This window comes from Mesoplodon bidens (genome assembly GCF_964165515.1).
Source record: "Mesoplodon bidens genome assembly, contig: HAP1_SCAFFOLD_301, whole genome shotgun sequence".
Classification (NCBI taxonomy): domain Eukaryota; kingdom Metazoa; phylum Chordata; class Mammalia; order Artiodactyla; family Ziphiidae; genus Mesoplodon; species Mesoplodon bidens.
Window position 1 is genome coordinate 269,873 of NW_027672415.1, and position 17,205 is coordinate 287,077.

A 17,205-nucleotide genomic window follows, 5' to 3' on the forward strand; every position below is an offset into this window, starting at 1 on the left:
CGGTCTCCCATCCAAGTACTAACCGGGCCCGACCCTGCTTAGCTTCCGAGATCAGACGAGATCGGGCGCGTTCAGGGTGGTATGGCCGTAGACGGGGGCGGGGGATCATTTGAAGGGGGTCTTGAAAGGTAAGAGTTCCACAGTGGCGACAGGGCATTCTGTGCAGAGGAAACAAGACAGACAAAGATCTCTATCCATTGACCTTGCTCTATTTTCTTCCAGCATTTAGCACCATCTGAAATTATATTTTTGTCTAGCTTCTCGTTGTTTATTTTCTGTCTCCCCCATGCACTCTAATTCTCCGAGTGCAGGAAGCAGGTCTATCCTATGTGCCCAAAAGAATTCCTGGCACATGGTGGGTGCACAGTACATATTTGTAGCATGGATGAATCAGTAGGCAGTCCAAGCAAAAGGGAGAGAACGGGATTTGATGAGATCTATAAGTACTTATGTGGTTTCATTTCAACCTCACAATTCTCCTTCCTAAGAAAGATGTCATTATCTCCGTCTTACAAATAAGGAAACTGAGGTAAGACAAAGGCAAGCAACTTGACAAAGGTCACACACCCAGTAAAAGGTAAAGCTGGCATTGAAGCCTAAGCTAGCAGGTTCCAAAGTCTGGACTGTACCACAGGAAGAGGCTAACAAAGGCCTGAACTAAGTAAAGCCGTGGGAAGGGAGTCAGAGAGAAGAGTTCATGCTTAAGAGTTGCTGGGCTTAATAAAATGGACCAGACGTGGCCACAGACTGAAAGAATCCCCTGCAGATTCATCTCCATCTGAGCCGCTAGTCCTGACCTCCTTCTCAATCTCATGGGGATGACAGAAAAAACATGCAGCATTGGCCGCTAACTAGCTGTTTATCTTTGGAAGCCTTAGATATCTAATTTCTCCAAGCATGTTTCCCCCACATGAAAAAAATGGTGACAGATACTAGGTTTACGGTTGTTATGAGATGATGCAGATGAAGCACCCAGGACAGTTCCTGGCCCATAGTAGGTGTTCAATAAATATTAACTTACTTCTCTTTCCCCATGGCCTCCTGCTATCTTTTGGTCTGGGAAATACTATTCCCAAGAGGAGGACCAAAGAGGGAGGAAGTGTTAGGAGGGCATCTGCTCTGGGGCAGGTATGGAAATGGATAGTCTCAAGAAGGTAGTGAGTGACAAGCCAGGCCTGGAAGAGGTGGGTGGATAAGAGGCTAGGAAAGTACCCAGCAGTTTTCTCTATGAGGAAAACTCTGACCCCCCCCCCCTATAATGAAGGTTCAGACAAGCAACCAGAATTCCAAGTCATGTGCCCAGTCTTTTCTCTGCACAAAAGGTGTAGCCAGAGCTTGGTGAAGGGGAAGCAGGGGACCATTTGACTTGGGCCTCATACGTACAAATTTGGTTGGATTCCCAAAGGAAGTTATTCATCAAGTTATTATAATTTGGGGTGTTTAAAATGTTAATTTTTAACAGTTATCTGTGAGTTTAATTATGGATTGCACCTAGTAGTGATTTTCCATTTCTTAAAACATAATGTACACTGCTCTATACAAACTGTTTCCTGAAATAAACATGTTATTTGTGGACTCATTTTTAAAAGGGGTTAACTTATAAACAATTAAATTATACCACAAGTTTTTGTAACTGTCTTTGAATTTTCACATTTCCTATGTGTTGGAATTGTTTCAAAAAGAAGAAGAAGAGAAAAAGAGGCTTGGGTTTCTGGGTCTCTTCAGCTCAAGAGGGCACAGGGCAGTGGCAGCCCAGAGGCAGCCAGAGGGGAGGTGAAGAGCCTGTTACTGAGCTTGTTTACAGCACCACCTGGTGTTTATAACTCATTAAAATGTCACACTTCCTTGTCCTTAAGCCCTGGAATTTGCTGAGTAAAATCCCCACAGCTATTTTCTGAAGCCCTCTCTCTCAAAATTTCTTTTTCACTCACTTAAAAAGAATAAGGCTTATAGACAAGAATAACCCAAAACAGAAGTTGATGCCCCACGACTTTCCTTTGTTTTCTTTTAGCTTTGTGCTGTGGGACGGAAGGTCTGTATGTAATACTAGTTCAGACTGACTGAGCAGTGACTATGTGCCAAGCAGTTCTAAGTACCCTGCATGGATTAAGTAACTTAATTATTATAACAACTCTAGAGACAGGTATTACTATTACCATAAGCCCATTTTACAGATGTGGCTGCTGAGACACAGAGAGTTAAAGGAATTTCATAAAAATCACTAGAAAGTAGCAAAGCAAAGATTTGAACCCAGGCCTGAAGCCTTGCTTCAGTGTCCATGATTTTAAACACTGTTATGCTGCTTTTCCGTGTAGGTGCATGTTTCAAGAAAAGGTATCTTCTTAATTTTTATTTGGCCTGATATTAAGAATTTAATTTCCCTGGGTAAAGCTCGATGGACCAAGGATAAACAGAGAGCAAACAAGTTAAAAATATGCCTTCAATAATCATCTGCTATATGAGGCATTAAGCTTCTCAGAAGCCTAGACCGCCCTTTAGAATGTCATACAATCCAGAAGGATGGCATACAAAACAACTTAGTGTTTGTTTATAACAAGGCTACCACCACCAAGAAAGCATTATAATCCTCTGTCTTTTTAAGAGTTCAACAATTTCAGATCTCTCCTTTTAAAGGGGTAGTAATAATAATAGCTACAATCTATTGAGTGCTTTTTTGTTTTTGTTTTAGAGAAGCATCAACTAGTGAAAAACAATGTGGGTTTGGGGGAATCATACTACCTGGGTTCAGATCCTGTTATTTTTTTTAATGAATTTTTATTGGCATATAGTTGCTTTACAATGTTGTGTTAGTATCTGCTGTACAGTAAAGTGAATCGGCTATACATGTACATATATCTCCTTTTTTGGATTTTCTTCCCATTTAGGTCACCACACAGCAATGAGTAGAGTTCCTTGTGCTATACAGTATGTTCTCATTAGTTATCTATTTTATACATAGTATTAATAGTGTATATATGTCCAATGGAATATTACTCAGCCATAAAAAGAAACGAAACTGAGTTATTTGTAGTGAGGTGGATGGACCTAGAGACTCATACAGAGTGAAGTAAGTCAGAAAGAGTAAAACAAATACCGTATGCTAACACATATATATGGAATCTAGAAAAAAAAATTTTTTAAATGGTTCTGAAGAACCTAGGGGCAGGACAGGAATAAAGACACAGGCATAGAGAATGGACTTGAGGACATGGGGAGGGGGAAGGGTAAGCTGGGATGAAGTGAGAGAGTGGCATGGACATATATACACTACCAAGTGTAAAACAGATAGCTAGTGGGAAGCAGCCGCATAGCACAGGGACATCAGCTCGGTGCTTCGAGACCACCTAGAGGGGTGGGATAGGGAGGGTGGGAGGGAGACGCAAGAGGGAGGAGCTATGGGGATATATGTATACATACAGCTGATTCACTTTGTTATACAGCAGAAACTAACACACCATTGTAAAGCAATTATACTCCAATAAAGATGTTTAAAAAAGTATTAAAAAAATAGTGTATATATGTCAATGCCAATCTCCCAATTCATCCCACCACCACCCCTTCTCCCTTGGAACCATACATTTGTTCTCTACATCCGTGTCTCTATTTCTGCTTTGCACATAAGATCATCTATACCATTTTTCTAGATTCCACATATGTTAATATATATTTGTTTTTCTCTTTCTGACTTACTTCACTCTGTATGATAGTCCTGTTTTTATTTTTAACATCTTTATTGGAGTACAATTGCTTTACAATGTTGTGTTAGTTTCTGCTGTATGACAAAGTGAATTAGCTATTCATATACATATATCCCCATATCCCCTCCCTCTTGCTTCTCCCTCCCACCCCTCTAGGTGGTCACGACGCACTGAGCTGATCTCCCTCTCAGAGACAACCTATAGGCGACTCAGGGGTCAAGCAGCAGATTGGACCACAAGACCTCTAAGTTGCTGCCAAACTGGGGATCTGGACCCATTTCCTAGTTTTGCTTTGAAATACACCTGAAGAAATGAAAAACAGGTGGTCGCCAACTTTCAGAGAATTGAAGTCTGTTTTCTTGCCAGTTATTTTTCTGCCACCATCAGTTTCCATAAACCCTATGAGGAGACATATGTCCTCCCTCATTCTTACAGATCCAGTTGGGTTGGAGATGACGGAAGTGATGGCACAAAGCCAGACACGTCTTAGCGCTCACTCCGCACTGTCACCAAATGGCCAGGCGTCAACCTTGAAGCACAGTCTCTATGCTGGTTCCTGCAGAGACAAGAAGAAAGAAGAAAGAATAGGCAGAGCCTTTGGACTTCAGGACTTGTGATCCCATTTTTGTCCTCTGTAGCCGTTAGGACTTGGCAATACAGCCTGAGGCCAACAATACTGCCTGGCCTCAGTGGCTGAAACAAATGAGGGATTTAGGTTTTCACAGAAAAGTGTGAAGAGAGACCATGCAGAGCTGGGATGCAGCTTCAGGATATGACCTGAGAGCCAGGCTCCTTCTGCCCTTTGGCTCCACCATCACTTCTGTGTTGCAGGCAGGAAAAAGGGAAGAACAAGAGGAAAAAGTGGTGTTCCTACCAGTTTCAAAGAGCTCTCCTAAGAGTCTGCCCCAAGGTTAGTGCTCTTTTCCCTGGCCACACCCTACCGCAAGGGGGACTGGGCACTTTGTCACCCAATAAAATCCAGGGTCCTCTTACTAGGGAAGTAGGAGGCGAGTACAGGGCAAACAACAGCAGTCTCTTCTACTTTCTCTCATGTCCCTCTGTCAGGATAGTGGAGATTGTACCCCGCTTTCTAAAGATGAGAAAGCTGAGAGGTGGCCAGGAGGACCTGCACAGAGCCACAGTGGGTTGGTGGTAATGTTGGTGTCAGCACCCAGCTCAGGGCCGGTTTTGAAAAATGATGAACACAAAAGGCAGAAATCCATGAACATCTGTGGGCAAACAGCAGCTGTGAGCCCAGGGCCATCTCTGTGGGGAGTCAAACTGACAGATGAGAGGGGCTGCAGGGTGCAGTGAGAATGAGGGCTGCAGGACACAGGGCTCCATGTCATTCCCTGGGTTGGCAAGAGCTAGACAGCTTTGGCCTTGGCTCAGTTGGGAGAACAGATGGGCAGGAATTCGGCACAGCTTCCAAATCAGCCAAGCAGCAAAGACTGCCTTCTTTGCCCTTGTCAGCTGAGGCTACAGCTCCCACCAGTCCCAGCCAGCTGCAGAGGCCCAAGCCTGAAGACCATGACAACTTGGCCCGGCCTGTGCCATGCCCCGCCCACTGTGGGAGCCAGGAGGACAAGCAAGTGCAGGTGTTCCGCCCAGCAGTGAGGGTGACACCTAGGTGGAGCTGCCCACCAGGTTCAGATTTCTCTGTGCAGGGCGAGCAAGCCTTGTAGCAATCCAGTCTCAGCCCTGACTCCTTTGGCGCATAGGACTCTTAACTATTGAGACAGCCAGCCCGTTTGATTGACGTCCAGACCTCTGTTCTTTCTCATGCTCTCACCTCCCACAGGAATGATGGCAACGTGGCCAGAGGTGAAAGGCAAATCCAGGAATTATACCGAAATGCAAGCAATGCAGAGAGAACTCCTTCCCACATCTGAAGAAAGGAGGGTCCTCACAGAAACAAGGCAATCGATGAGGGGATAGGAACGCGTGTTCAGCTCAGAAACAGGACATAAAATACATAGAATTTTACTGCAGCTCTGGCTAGAGCATATGGTATAAGAGGAAGAAATACAAGTCTTTAGAAAGAAATGCACCTTGTGCTGTCAGCTAGACGTGGTAGGTTCATTCTCTCTTTCTCCCTCCAAAGACTACATGAATCTTGGATTATCTGTGTATCTACTCCCAATTCACTGACTCTGGTATTAAAAGCAGACTGAAATTTGTTTAGAATTCTACTTAGCTAGAAAAGTTCTTTTTTTGAATGAGACTGAAATTTGTTTAGAATTGTTTAGCTAGAAAAGCCAGAAAAGCTTTTTGTGAATGGTGCAAGGATGACTACCATGACTCCTTTAAAGAGAGAAGCTGGGAAAGAGATGGGAAGGAGAGGCCGGGCCGGCTGTGAGGGCCCCACCCCCAGGAGGATGCTCCCTGAAAGCAGCAGTCTGTGCAGTGCCCACCACACCCCTCCTCCGTGAGGCTCTGGCGCCCTGCAGCCACCTGCAGGTTACACGATGAGGCTCTTCCAATGAGTATAAAGAACCCCCAACCCTGCTCCCTTACCCCAGGACTTCTATAATCTTGAGACCCTAGACTCATCAAAGCTACACTCTGCAGCCTGAAGATCTGTCCACACAGCCAAGGGAAGGCTGGGCAGGAGGCAGCCAGCAGGCTCTCACACCACCTGCCTCCCCTCCTTCCTCAGTGGCTCCCACGAGGGCACAATCAGGGCTGGGAGGCTTCATGAGCCCCCCTTGGCCCTCTGGGATGTGAGGAGTCAGCAGGGATTCATACCCATCCTGCCGGGACCATCTGCACTCAATTATAAGCCCTTTGGAAGCCAGCAGAGGGCTGTTAAGCTGCCGCTGGTTCTCTATGATTAGCTAGTTCTTGTCTTTTGAATACTGCATATGGTGCAGCCAGCTGCAGAAAGCATTCATGACTCAAAGCTTTTTTCCCCTCAAAGAGAAAAGTGCTAAGTTGTTATTACTATGGGAAGAAAAAAAAAAGTTTAAAACTCTTACTTTCTGGTTAAGTTCCTCTTCCTACCTTAAAATTCTACCTCTTCCCAGGATTGGGACCATTCCTTTGTCTGTTTTCTACCAGCACTATATAGGTACTTGCTTGCTGAAGATGAGCCTTGCTAAGAAATATCAAGATTGTGTATAATTCCAGCTCAGGTGTTGTTATCCGTGGTCCAGTAGACCCTCTTCTCTCCCTTATTTTGTGTGAGAGACCTGACGTTAAGGCATGCTTTTGATGAAACCACTCCAAAAAGTCAACTCTTTGCAATCAACTCAGGAGCCAGCGCCACTGCTGAGGCTTACCTTCTTTCCCAGGTGCTGAGCCAGGAACAGAAGCAATACTGCTTGGTTCGCACTTGAAACCCTCAGTGTTCTCTGTAGGCGAGAAGCAGTTAGCTGGCTACAAGCTAGCATTAAAATCAGTAGGGATGCTTAAAAAAAAGACATGTATTTCTGGGGCTATACATAGACTTGAAATCCAGGCTCACATGTGAGTGGAGGTCCAGAGAAGATGGAGATTTGAGAGTCTTGTGAATAGTGATAATGAAAGCCATGAATTAGCTACAATTCACAGGGAAAAGAATATGGAAATAGAAGATGGGGGTAATCAGAGTCCCTTCTTCCTCATATCTCTGAACTAGGCAAATAACTCGTTTCTTTTCTCATAATACACAGGCTCTATGGTAAACACAGCACAAATATGCCAATAACCACAGGGCACTCTATGGATAAGACAATTCTTTGTAGAGTGGATACATGTATAACTGATTTGCTTTGCTGTACACCTGAAACTAATGCAACATTGTAAATCAACTGTACTCCATTTTAAAAATATATATTTAAGAAAATGTTCTTTGTACCATGAGTTTGGCTGGCTTAAGCCTATAAATTTGCAAAACTTTAGGAACCCATCTATATATGGAATGAATAGTTCTACTCTCCATGTTGAGAGACAAATAAAAATGCCTATTTAAATATCTAGCAGGAAAAGTACCCCAAAAGTGATTTCACTTTTTTTTTTGATGAGCAATTTTAAGCATGTCCAAGAGGAAGAAAATCTGTACCAATATGGGTTGTTCCACTGAGCCTAATGGGAGCCACATGTCTATCTGACAAGGGAGTTACAAGTTTGGAAAGGGAGAAAACAAAAGGAACCCTGTGTTGTTAGTCTGAAATTGGAGGTAAGGTATAAATTCATGGTTTTCAATATATGGATACAGAAATAAATTTAGATGTCATGGGCACATAGGTATGTGTATACATATACACACATGCAGATATTCCCAAACTCTGACCACTGAGATGGCCTGGGACCAGTGGCTCCACAACAGTACTGGGTACACTTAGCACTCAAATCTTCGCTTTAAGATAATTTTCCACTAAAGCAAGCAGGGCTGGAATAGGGAAAGTACAAGACAAACTTGGAATGTCTTATAGTGTCAGAAAATAAAGAAATGCCCAAGTTAAAGGGGGATGTGTCAAGACGACACAGGAGCCAGCTTGAAGGTGTTCCTGCTGGCCACATCAGAGACCATTTAAGCATCTAAAGGAATAACGATAATAACCAATTACAACCCACTGAATACAAACTGAAGAATCCATACTTGTAATATTAATATAAATTAATAAAGGGGGAATAAGTGATTCTATAGTGGAAAAGTCTGGCAAGCACCACCTTAAACAAGTGGTCAGTTAGTGTCATAATGATGGGACAGGTGGAAATCATGCACCGCTTGAAGAGATGCAGCGAGGAAGACGCAGCATTGCTTCTATGCTGCTCCTGCCAAAGATGCATAAACTAAACCTAACCTAACCTAATCTGACAGGAAACACCACCCAAAGTAACTGGCCTGTAATCTTCTAAAGTGTCAACGTCCATTACTCAGCCATGAAAAGAAATGAAATTGAATTATTTGTAGTGAGGTGGATGGACATAGAGACTGTCATACAGAGTGAAGTAAGTCAGAGAACTATTGGAACTAGGACAACACACCATTTCTCTGGCCTTCAGTGTCCTCCTCTGTCAATGGCATGATTGGATTCAGTTATCTCATTTCATTTCGTAAACAGTAACTAAGAAAGCCAACGTGGAATACAATTCTAAATTTGAATGCCCAAGTAAAATCCCTCTCTGTGACCCCCAGGGATCCAATGGGACAGGGGAGGGTACCTGGCATCAATCACTGAAGCTAGGTTTTCAGGTTCCATCCTCGGGAAGACATGTGGGAGCTGCACCAGGACATGACTGATGCAGCCTGTCATCGGGACGTTCCTCACAGCCACCTGCCAGGTGTCAGTGAGAACATTAGGAAGTGAGCTATCCCCATTGTTGACCAAATGCTGTCCTCTCCTTCTGCCTCATGACCCAAACAATACACAATACTTCATGAAAATTCAGAGAAAGAAGGAGAGAACCCACCTGGCCTTGCACATTGACGCAGTACTTGTTGAACACAGAGTTGATCTGGGCATCCTGCAGGGCCCCAAACAGCAGCGTCTGACGATAGTACTTGGACCGATTATTGAGGTTCCACATGCGCACTCGAGAAAAGTCCACCCCATGTGAGTCCAAGGGCAGTAGGTTCATGTGGCTCATCAACTGCTTTGAGCAGAAGTAATACTCCATTAATACTTATTGAACACTTACCTGCTGGGCGTTGCTAACCTCTCTATAAGCCCATCATCTTATTTAACCCCATGAAGTAGATACTATCATCTCCCAAATTACAGCAAGAAAACAGGCTCAGATGGGTGAGTGACTTGCCCAGAGTCAAGCGAACAAGAAGAAAAGCTCAAACTGGCCACCTTGTGGATCTCTCAAAAAGGATCAAGATGCGACCTATACAGAATATTTCTTTTCAAGGAAATTCTGAAATGCCACTCTGGTCACTCTGTAAGCAACTCAGTTCCGGACTTGGACAAGAAGGGAAATGACACGGAAAACAGAGCTGCTGTCCTTCCATGACTTGGTTCCCAAAACGTTAGAAAATTCCCTGAGTGACTACATGTGCCTTTTGCTCAAAATAAAGATGACTCAACCATCGACATGCCTGTTCTATTTTAATCATATTTTTACCTTGTAATGTATATTGAAGGGTCACAAGTACCATAAGTTTATTCCCTACTTTATAAATAAGGACTCCCCTTTATCTGTCCCAAACTTACTCCAAGTCCTGGGGTTGTAGAAAAGGTAAATGCTCACATGCCTTATAAAAATAAACCTATAGTTCTGTGATGAGGATTGTTCCAAAGCACAATCCTAAACCCCAAAACATTGCAGAGTATGTTGAGAGGGAGAAAAAAATTATACTACAAATTACAGTAGGGGGACAAAAACATCTTACGTTTCTCTGTAAAACATCACAAATTAAGAAATCATGAGCAATGTTTTCCCATCTCCACTGAAGACCAAACAAAAGAGAACGAGCATAAATAGGAGGAACTATTTTAGATAAAAACATTCCTGGTGAGGAGGGATTTCAATCAGTCAACCAACCAACCAACCAACCAACCAACCAACCAACCACACTAAACTGGTCTATTACTAGAAGCAACTTTTAAGGGGAAGAAATCTTTTCTGGAGATTTGAAAATGTTGACAAGAATTTTAATCTTTCTGGATACTTTACTGACCAACTTGTGGGTAGAAGAGGGGACAACATTTCCCGTTTTCAAATTGGAAAATGTGGAATATTTCCATTTCCAAGCTGAGTTTTAATCTGGACTTTAATAACCATTTCAGACTCAAACCACTGAGCTTCTTGTCTCTAAATGTTAATGACCAGCATTACCAAGACATGCTCCCAGTTCTGCATCAGGTAAATGTCAGCTTGATCAATGATGAGAAGCTCAATACAAGACAGAAAGTCAAAATCTCTCTTCTTCTCTCCTTCTCCACCAATGATGGTCCTCAAGCCCAGGGGGGAGGCAATGAGGATGTCTGACGAATAGAAGGGGGCATAAAGTCAGATGCTTCTCTGCAGTATTGCCACCCCTATACACAAAACAGCCAAGCACACATCAGTTCATGAGTCACCACCAAGCCATTAGCTTCCACCCTCTCCAACTGCAGCCTCCCCTTGTACCTTCCACATCTTCCCCTTTGCATGTAATTGTGCTCAAACTGCTTTAATTATTAAAATCATCATCGTCATCATCATCATCCCTCCTTTGCATCTACGGTCCCTTCTAGCTCCCACCCTCTTCTTTTCCTTCACTGGCAAACCTTCCAAAAAATTATCTCTACTTTAAAATCTCCCACTGACTCCTTAATGTACTGCAATCTGCCTCTGAGTCTCAGGACACCACTGAAATGACTCTTGCCAAGGTCACCAACAGCTCTCAGTTACCAATTCAATGGCACTTTAGTGTTTCTTGTCACGAATGCATAAGCACACCCTCCTTGAAATGTTCTTTTCCTTACTGGTGGTTTCTATCACTTTAACACTTACTTCTATTACTGACCTGGTTCTTATCTATTTTTCCATATTCAAAGAGCTCTTCAACAAATCCCTGGATTCACCCACAAGTTCTCTTTCACTCTACATAAAGCTTTGGATAAATATATTCACTAATTATGGCTTTAACATTATCATCACAAAAATTTATATTTCCTGCCCACATCTCTTTCCTAAGCAACAAGTAGCAGTCTGTAAAGAGCCCAGATCATATGTGAAGGAGATTCACTTGCTAATCTTAAAGCATCTACCAGAGGGGCAGAAGTTGGCTGGGACTCTCTCTGGGGACAGAATGCTGGCAGATGCCATTTTTACAAATTCCCTCTACCTTGATGGCACTGGTGGGTGCCACTTTTTTGCACTCTCACTCTAAGTTGCTAACAGTGGTGGTGGGTGAGTACCCCCTACCCCACGGCCCTGCACTGCCTGTGTGCAGCACTGACAAACATGGACAACGAGCAGCCACGCCTACCCCATCTCATGCCACTCGCGGGACATGACCTGAGGCAACAATCGCATGTAGCCCACACAGGGGACACTCCTTGAGCACCAGGCTCAGGCAGATGGGGGTGGGACTGCATTTCTAGACTCCATGGGAGTGAAACAAACAGAGAGAGTTTATAAGATGACCAAGAACTAGGAAAAAGTTAAAAATACAGTTCATCTCCCACACAGGGCCACTCCTTCAAGACGGGGCAGTAACTGTTTTGCATAATACACAGAAACAAAGACAGAGAGTCAAGCAAAATGAGGAAGCAGAGGAACATGTTCCAAATGAAGGAACAAGATAAAACCCCAGAAAAAATATTTAATGAAACAGATGTAAGTGATTTATCCGATAAAGAATTCAAAGTCATAGTCCTAAAGATGCTCACCAAACTTGGAAGATGAATGAACGAACACAGTGAGAAACTCAAGAAAGAGACAGAATATAAGCAAGTTCTAAACAGAACTCACACAGCTGAAGATTATAATAATTGAACTGAAAAATACACTAGAGGGAATCAACAGCAGACTAGATGGTAGAAAAGAACAGATCAGTGACCTGGCAGACAAGGTAGCAGAAATCACCCCAACAGAACAGCAAAGAGAAAAAATATTTTTAAAATATGAGGACAGTTTAAGGGAACTGTGGGACAACATCAAGTGTACTATCATCGGTGTTAAGGGGTCGCAGAAGAAGAGAGAGAAAGGGGCACTAACACCCACATTATAGGGGTCCCAGAAGGAGGACAGAGAAAGAAAGGGGCAGAAAACTTATCTGAAGAAATAATGGCTAAAAATGTCCCTAACCTGGTGAAGGAAACAGACATTCAGGTCCAGCAAGAACCAAGAGTCCCAAACAAAATGAACCCAAGGAGATTCATACCAAGACACATTATAATTAATACGTTAAAAGTCAAAGGTAAAGAGGGAATCTTAAGCAGCAAGAGAAAAACAACTAATTACAGACAAGGGAATCCCCATAAGAATATCAGCTGATTTTTCATCAGAAACTTTGTGGTCCAGAAGGAGATGGCATGATATGTTCAAATATGCTGAAAGGAAAAAACTTCCAACAAAGAAGGAAGGAAATAATAGAAGTCAGATGAGAAATACTGAATAAATGAAATGGAGACAAAAAAAAGATCAATGAAACTAAGAGCTGGTTCTGTGAAAAGATAAACAAAATTAACAAACCTTTAGTCAGACTCAATAAGAAAAAAAGAGAAGGGGCCCAAATAAAATCAGAAATGAAAGAGAACCTATAACTGACACTACAGAAATACAAAGTATCATAAGAGACTACTACGAACAATTATACACCAACAAGTCAGATAACCTAGAAGAAATACATAAATTCCGAGAAACACACAATCTTCTAAAACTGAATCATGAAGAAAAAATGTGAATAGATCAATTACTAGTAATGTGATTGAATCAGTAATCAAAAAGCTCCCCAAAAACAAAAGACCAGGACCAGAGAGCTTCATGGTGAATTCTACGAAATACTTAAAGAAGATTTAATACCTATCCTTCTCAAACATATTTCAAAAAACTGAAGAGGCGGAAACACTTCCAAACTCATTTTATGAGGCCAACATAACCCTGATACTGAAACACCACAAAAAAAGAAATGTACAGGCTACTATGCCTGATAAACACAGATGCAAAAATCCTTGACAAATTATTAGCAAACTGAATCCAACAATACATTAAAAGGACCATACACTATAATCAAGTAGAATTTATTCCAGGGATGCAAGGATGGGTTGACAAAGTGGGTATAGAGGGAACGTATCTCAACCTAGCAAAGGCATATACGATAAACCCACAGCTAACATCATATTCAGTGGTGAAAAGCTGAAAGCATTTCCTCTAAAATCAGGAAGAAGACAAGGATGCACACTTCTGCCACTTTTATTCAACATATTATTGGAAATCCTAGCCACAGCAACTAGGCAAGAAAAAGAAATAAAGGATACCCAAATTGGAAAGGAGGAAGCAAAACTGACTATTTGCAGATGACATGATACTTTATGGAGAAAACCCTAAAGACTCCACCAAAAAACTGTCAGAACTAATAAATAAATTTAGTAATGTTGCAGGATACAAAATTAACAAAAATCTGTTGTGTTTATATACATTAATAATGAACTATTAGAAATTAAGAAAACAATCCATTTACAATAGCATCAAAAAGAATAAACTACCTAGAAAAAATCTAACCAAGAAGGTAAAAAACTTGTACTTGGAAAACTACAAGGTATTGATGAAAGAAATTAAAGATGACAGAAACATGAAAAAATACACCATGCTCATAGATGGGAAGACTTAGTACTGTTAAAATGTCCATACTGGACACCAAGGGGGGAAAGTGGGGGTGGGGGTGGGGGTGTGATGAATTGGGAGATTGGGACTGACATGTATATACTAATATGTATTAAATGGATAACTAATAAGAACCTGCTGTATAAAGAAATAAATAAAATTCAAAAACAAAGTCCATACTACCCAAAGAAATCTACAGATTTAATGCAATCCTTATCAAAATACCCATGACATTTTTCATAAAACTAGAATAATCCTAAAATTTGTACAGAGGATCCTGGGGATTTGTGCAAAGGATCCTGAATAGCCAAACTGATTATGAGAAAGAAGAACAAAGCTGAAGGTATAACACTCCCTGATTTTAAACTACACTACAAGTCTACAGTAATCAAAATTGTACGGTAATAGCACAAAAACAGACACAGATCAACAGAACAGAGAGCCCAGAAATAAATCCATATTTATATGGTCACTTAATCTATGACAAAGGAGACAAGAATATACAATGCAGAAAAGACAGTCTCATCAACAAATGGTGATGGGAAAACTAGACAGCTACATGCAAAAGAATGAAACTGGACCACTAGCTTACACCATCTACAAAAATCAACTCAAAATGGATTAAAGACTTGAACATAAGACCTGAAAACCACAGAACTCCCAGAAGAAAACATAGGCAGTAACTTCCCTGACAACAGTCTCAGCAATATTTTTTTGGATCTGACTCCACAGGCAAGGGCAATGAAACCAAAAATAAACAAATGGGACTACATCAAACTAAAAAGCTTGTGCACAGCGATGGAAACCATCAATGAAACAAAAAGGCAATCTACTGAATGGGAGAGGATATTTGCAAATCTAGTAAGGGGTTAAGATCCAAAACATATAAAGAACTCATGTAACTCATTATCAAAAAACCCCAAACAGGGCTTCCCTGGTGGCACAGTGGTTGAGAGTCCGCCTGCCGATGCAGGGGATATGGGTTCGTGCCCTGGTCCGGAAAGATCCCACGTGCCGCGGAGCCGCTAGGCCCGTGAATGGCCTGGGGAGGGAGACACGATAAAACACATTTGGTCAATCAGTCTTACTGAACAGAAGTCCAGTTTTTCGTCTCACTGACACCCAATGATCCTGTATCCCCAGATAACTCATTTTTCTGAAGTCAACACATTCTCCATTGCTCGTGGAGATCGCCCTGCCCCTAGCCCTGTGCCAGGAGCTCCTGACTTACAGGAGTTCCTGTCTGGCCTGCGCCTTGCTGCCCTCAAGGACTTGACTGAGGCCTGGAGAGAATGATTTACAGGAGGAAACAAAAAGCCGATAATAGCAGTGAGAAGCCCTCCCATCCACACAGCACTTGTCCAATTTCAGAGAGCTTTCATATCCACGATCTCATATCATAGCCATAGATAATCAAAGGATAGGTAGTTTGGTGCTGACCAAAGTCAAAATCAGGACACTGCTCTGTCCCAACAGGGAAACATGTTTGAAATCAGGACTATGAACCCTCATGCTCATGGTACTTGTAACTTCTTGTTTGTCTCTTTTATCTGCAGGTCCAGTGACAACTTTCTTTGCCAGGGGAGATGGAAGTGGGCTGTTAGATTGGTGCTGAAGGGAAGAAGTTTGGAGGGAGGGCCCCAGGTGGGCAGCGTACTTCCAAGGGAGTTACTGAGCCTTCTTTTTCCTCCTCCTCCTCTTATACAGATCCAAGTTTGGAATAAAGAAAGCTGCTTCTCTGAGAACACTTACCAGTGCTCAGCTTGGTCCAAGGATAAGAAGAGAGTCAGAAACAAGTAATTCTGAACATGTTAGTGGAGAATTCTCCTAAAGTCCCAAGCCAAAGTCTGTTTCATTGTCTGGGTTGGAAAGTGAGATAGATTCATTTATGGATTTCTGCCAGCACTCTCAGGAAGAGGCTGGATGGCTTTGGGGTGTATACAGACATGTATGCATACATGTGGTGGAGGAGACTGTCTGATTTGAGGCATCTAGGAGGAGACAGATGTGTGGGTGCACACACACCTTCCCCAGAATCTTCCCAAATCAGTAGCTGAGGTGTCGGAGCTTTCATAATTAGAGAGTCATACCTTTGGATTATTTATGGCTCCCTGTCAACATATCTGGAATACATGTGCCCTTGTTACCACGTATATTATCACATAAATTTCAAAACTCAAACTTCCCCAGCATCTGATCTGTATCCTCAAATTGTGCTCCTTCCCCACCTTCCCATTCCTGCTCTGTTGAGAATCTCAGATAGACTCCCGTTTACTTTCTGTGGTTTGTATTAGGACATAGTTTGTCTTTTCAAATACATCACTATATGTCAAATAAGCTCTTTCCAATCATGTACACCATAATATTTGCAAGGGATTAAAACACATCAATTTGTGTAATTCCATGAGTTCATAATGATACTAAAAATTTAAAAAAAGTTGATTGGTCAACATTAGAAGATCCAGTGAATTGACTCCTTGTGTTGAAAATTAGTAAATGAAGGGAGAGAATCAAGCATTTCTTCTGCTTTTCCTATACAAACAGTACCACTGGGTAAGCAAAATTTAGGGGAAGGAAAAGCTTGCTTTCATAGAAATAGTCCAGCAAGTAAGTGAAGAAGAAATGATAGAATTAGAATATCACCTCATGATAGAATTAGAATGTGACCTCTAATGAATTAACGAATTTAGACATTGACTACCAATGACTGGTAACATCACAAAATGAAAGGCAACCAGATGGTATACGCCTCTTGATGGAAGTATAAAATATCAGCTATCATGAAATCTGATCAAAGTTCTAAATCCCACAATGTATTCGCGAGAAACACAGAGAATAGCAGAACATGTTCAACTAACAGTGTAAAAAAAAAAGACGACATTTATGAGACAATCAGAAATCTGAATACTGACTGGTTACATGATGATATTAAATAATTGTTATCATCTTTTTTTAGGTGAAATAGTGCCATTGTAGCTATGTTAAAGAAAGAACCCTTATCTTTTAGATATTTAGAAATAAATATTTACAGATAAAATAATACAATGTCTGGGATTTGCTTCAAAAATAATACAGGGGCGGGAGTTAGGGGTAGTGGGTGGGCATATAAATGAAACAAGATGGCCTTGCATTGAAGCCAAGGGATGGGAACATGGGAGTGCATTATACTCTTTTGTCTACTTTTGTATATACTTGAAATTTTCCAAAGAAAAAGTTTTTAATAAAGAAAAACTAACACTTTTCTGAATATTCTGACCATCTT

At 41.8% G+C, this 17,205-nt stretch overlaps 1 protein-coding gene across 4 annotated transcripts; it reads right to left on the reverse strand.

Annotated features, from left to right (window-relative positions):
• Nucleotides 1–3,489: 3,489 nt before the first annotated feature.
• Nucleotides 3,490–13,552, reverse strand: LOC308610229 (U3 small nucleolar RNA-associated protein 25 homolog). 4 transcript variants are annotated; one of them, XR_014014458.1, is made up of 5 exons: nucleotides 10,467–13,546; nucleotides 9,096–9,278; nucleotides 8,847–8,959; nucleotides 6,980–7,051; nucleotides 3,490–4,254 (listed from the first exon to the last, which is right to left on the reverse strand). XR_014014458.1 is itself a non-coding variant. In XM_081259447.1 (4 exons), exons 1-4 carry the CDS (start codon nucleotides 10,488–10,490, stop codon nucleotides 7,042–7,044), a joined length of 330 nt encoding a protein of 109 aa, XP_081115573.1. In that variant the 5' UTR covers nucleotides 10,491–13,546; the 3' UTR covers nucleotides 5,876–7,041. The 4 variants fall into 4 exon arrangements, 3 of the variants coding, with proteins under 3 accessions (XP_081115573.1, XP_081115572.1, XP_081115571.1); XM_081259447.1 differs by lacking the exon at nucleotides 3,490–4,254 and having other exon boundaries at nucleotides 5,876–7,051; XM_081259446.1 differs by lacking the exons at nucleotides 3,490–4,254; nucleotides 6,980–7,051 and having other exon boundaries at nucleotides 8,700–8,959; nucleotides 9,096–9,275; nucleotides 10,467–13,552.
• Nucleotides 13,553–17,205: the final 3,653 nt, after the last annotated feature.

Excerpts from the sequence above, each read along its gene's own strand:
- LOC308610229 (XM_081259445.1), bottom strand. The coding sequence starts at position 10,490 with ATGCAGAACTGGGAGCATGTCTTG. Across the intron at positions 9,279-10,466 it reads AGAACTGGGAGCATGTCTTG|CAGTTGATGAGCCACATGAA; the intron begins GTAATGCTGGTC and ends TTCTGCTCAAAG. Across the intron at positions 8,960-9,095 it reads GCGTCAATGTGCAAGGCCAG|GTGGCTGTGAGGAACGTCCC; the intron begins GTGGGTTCTCTC and ends GACACCTGGCAG.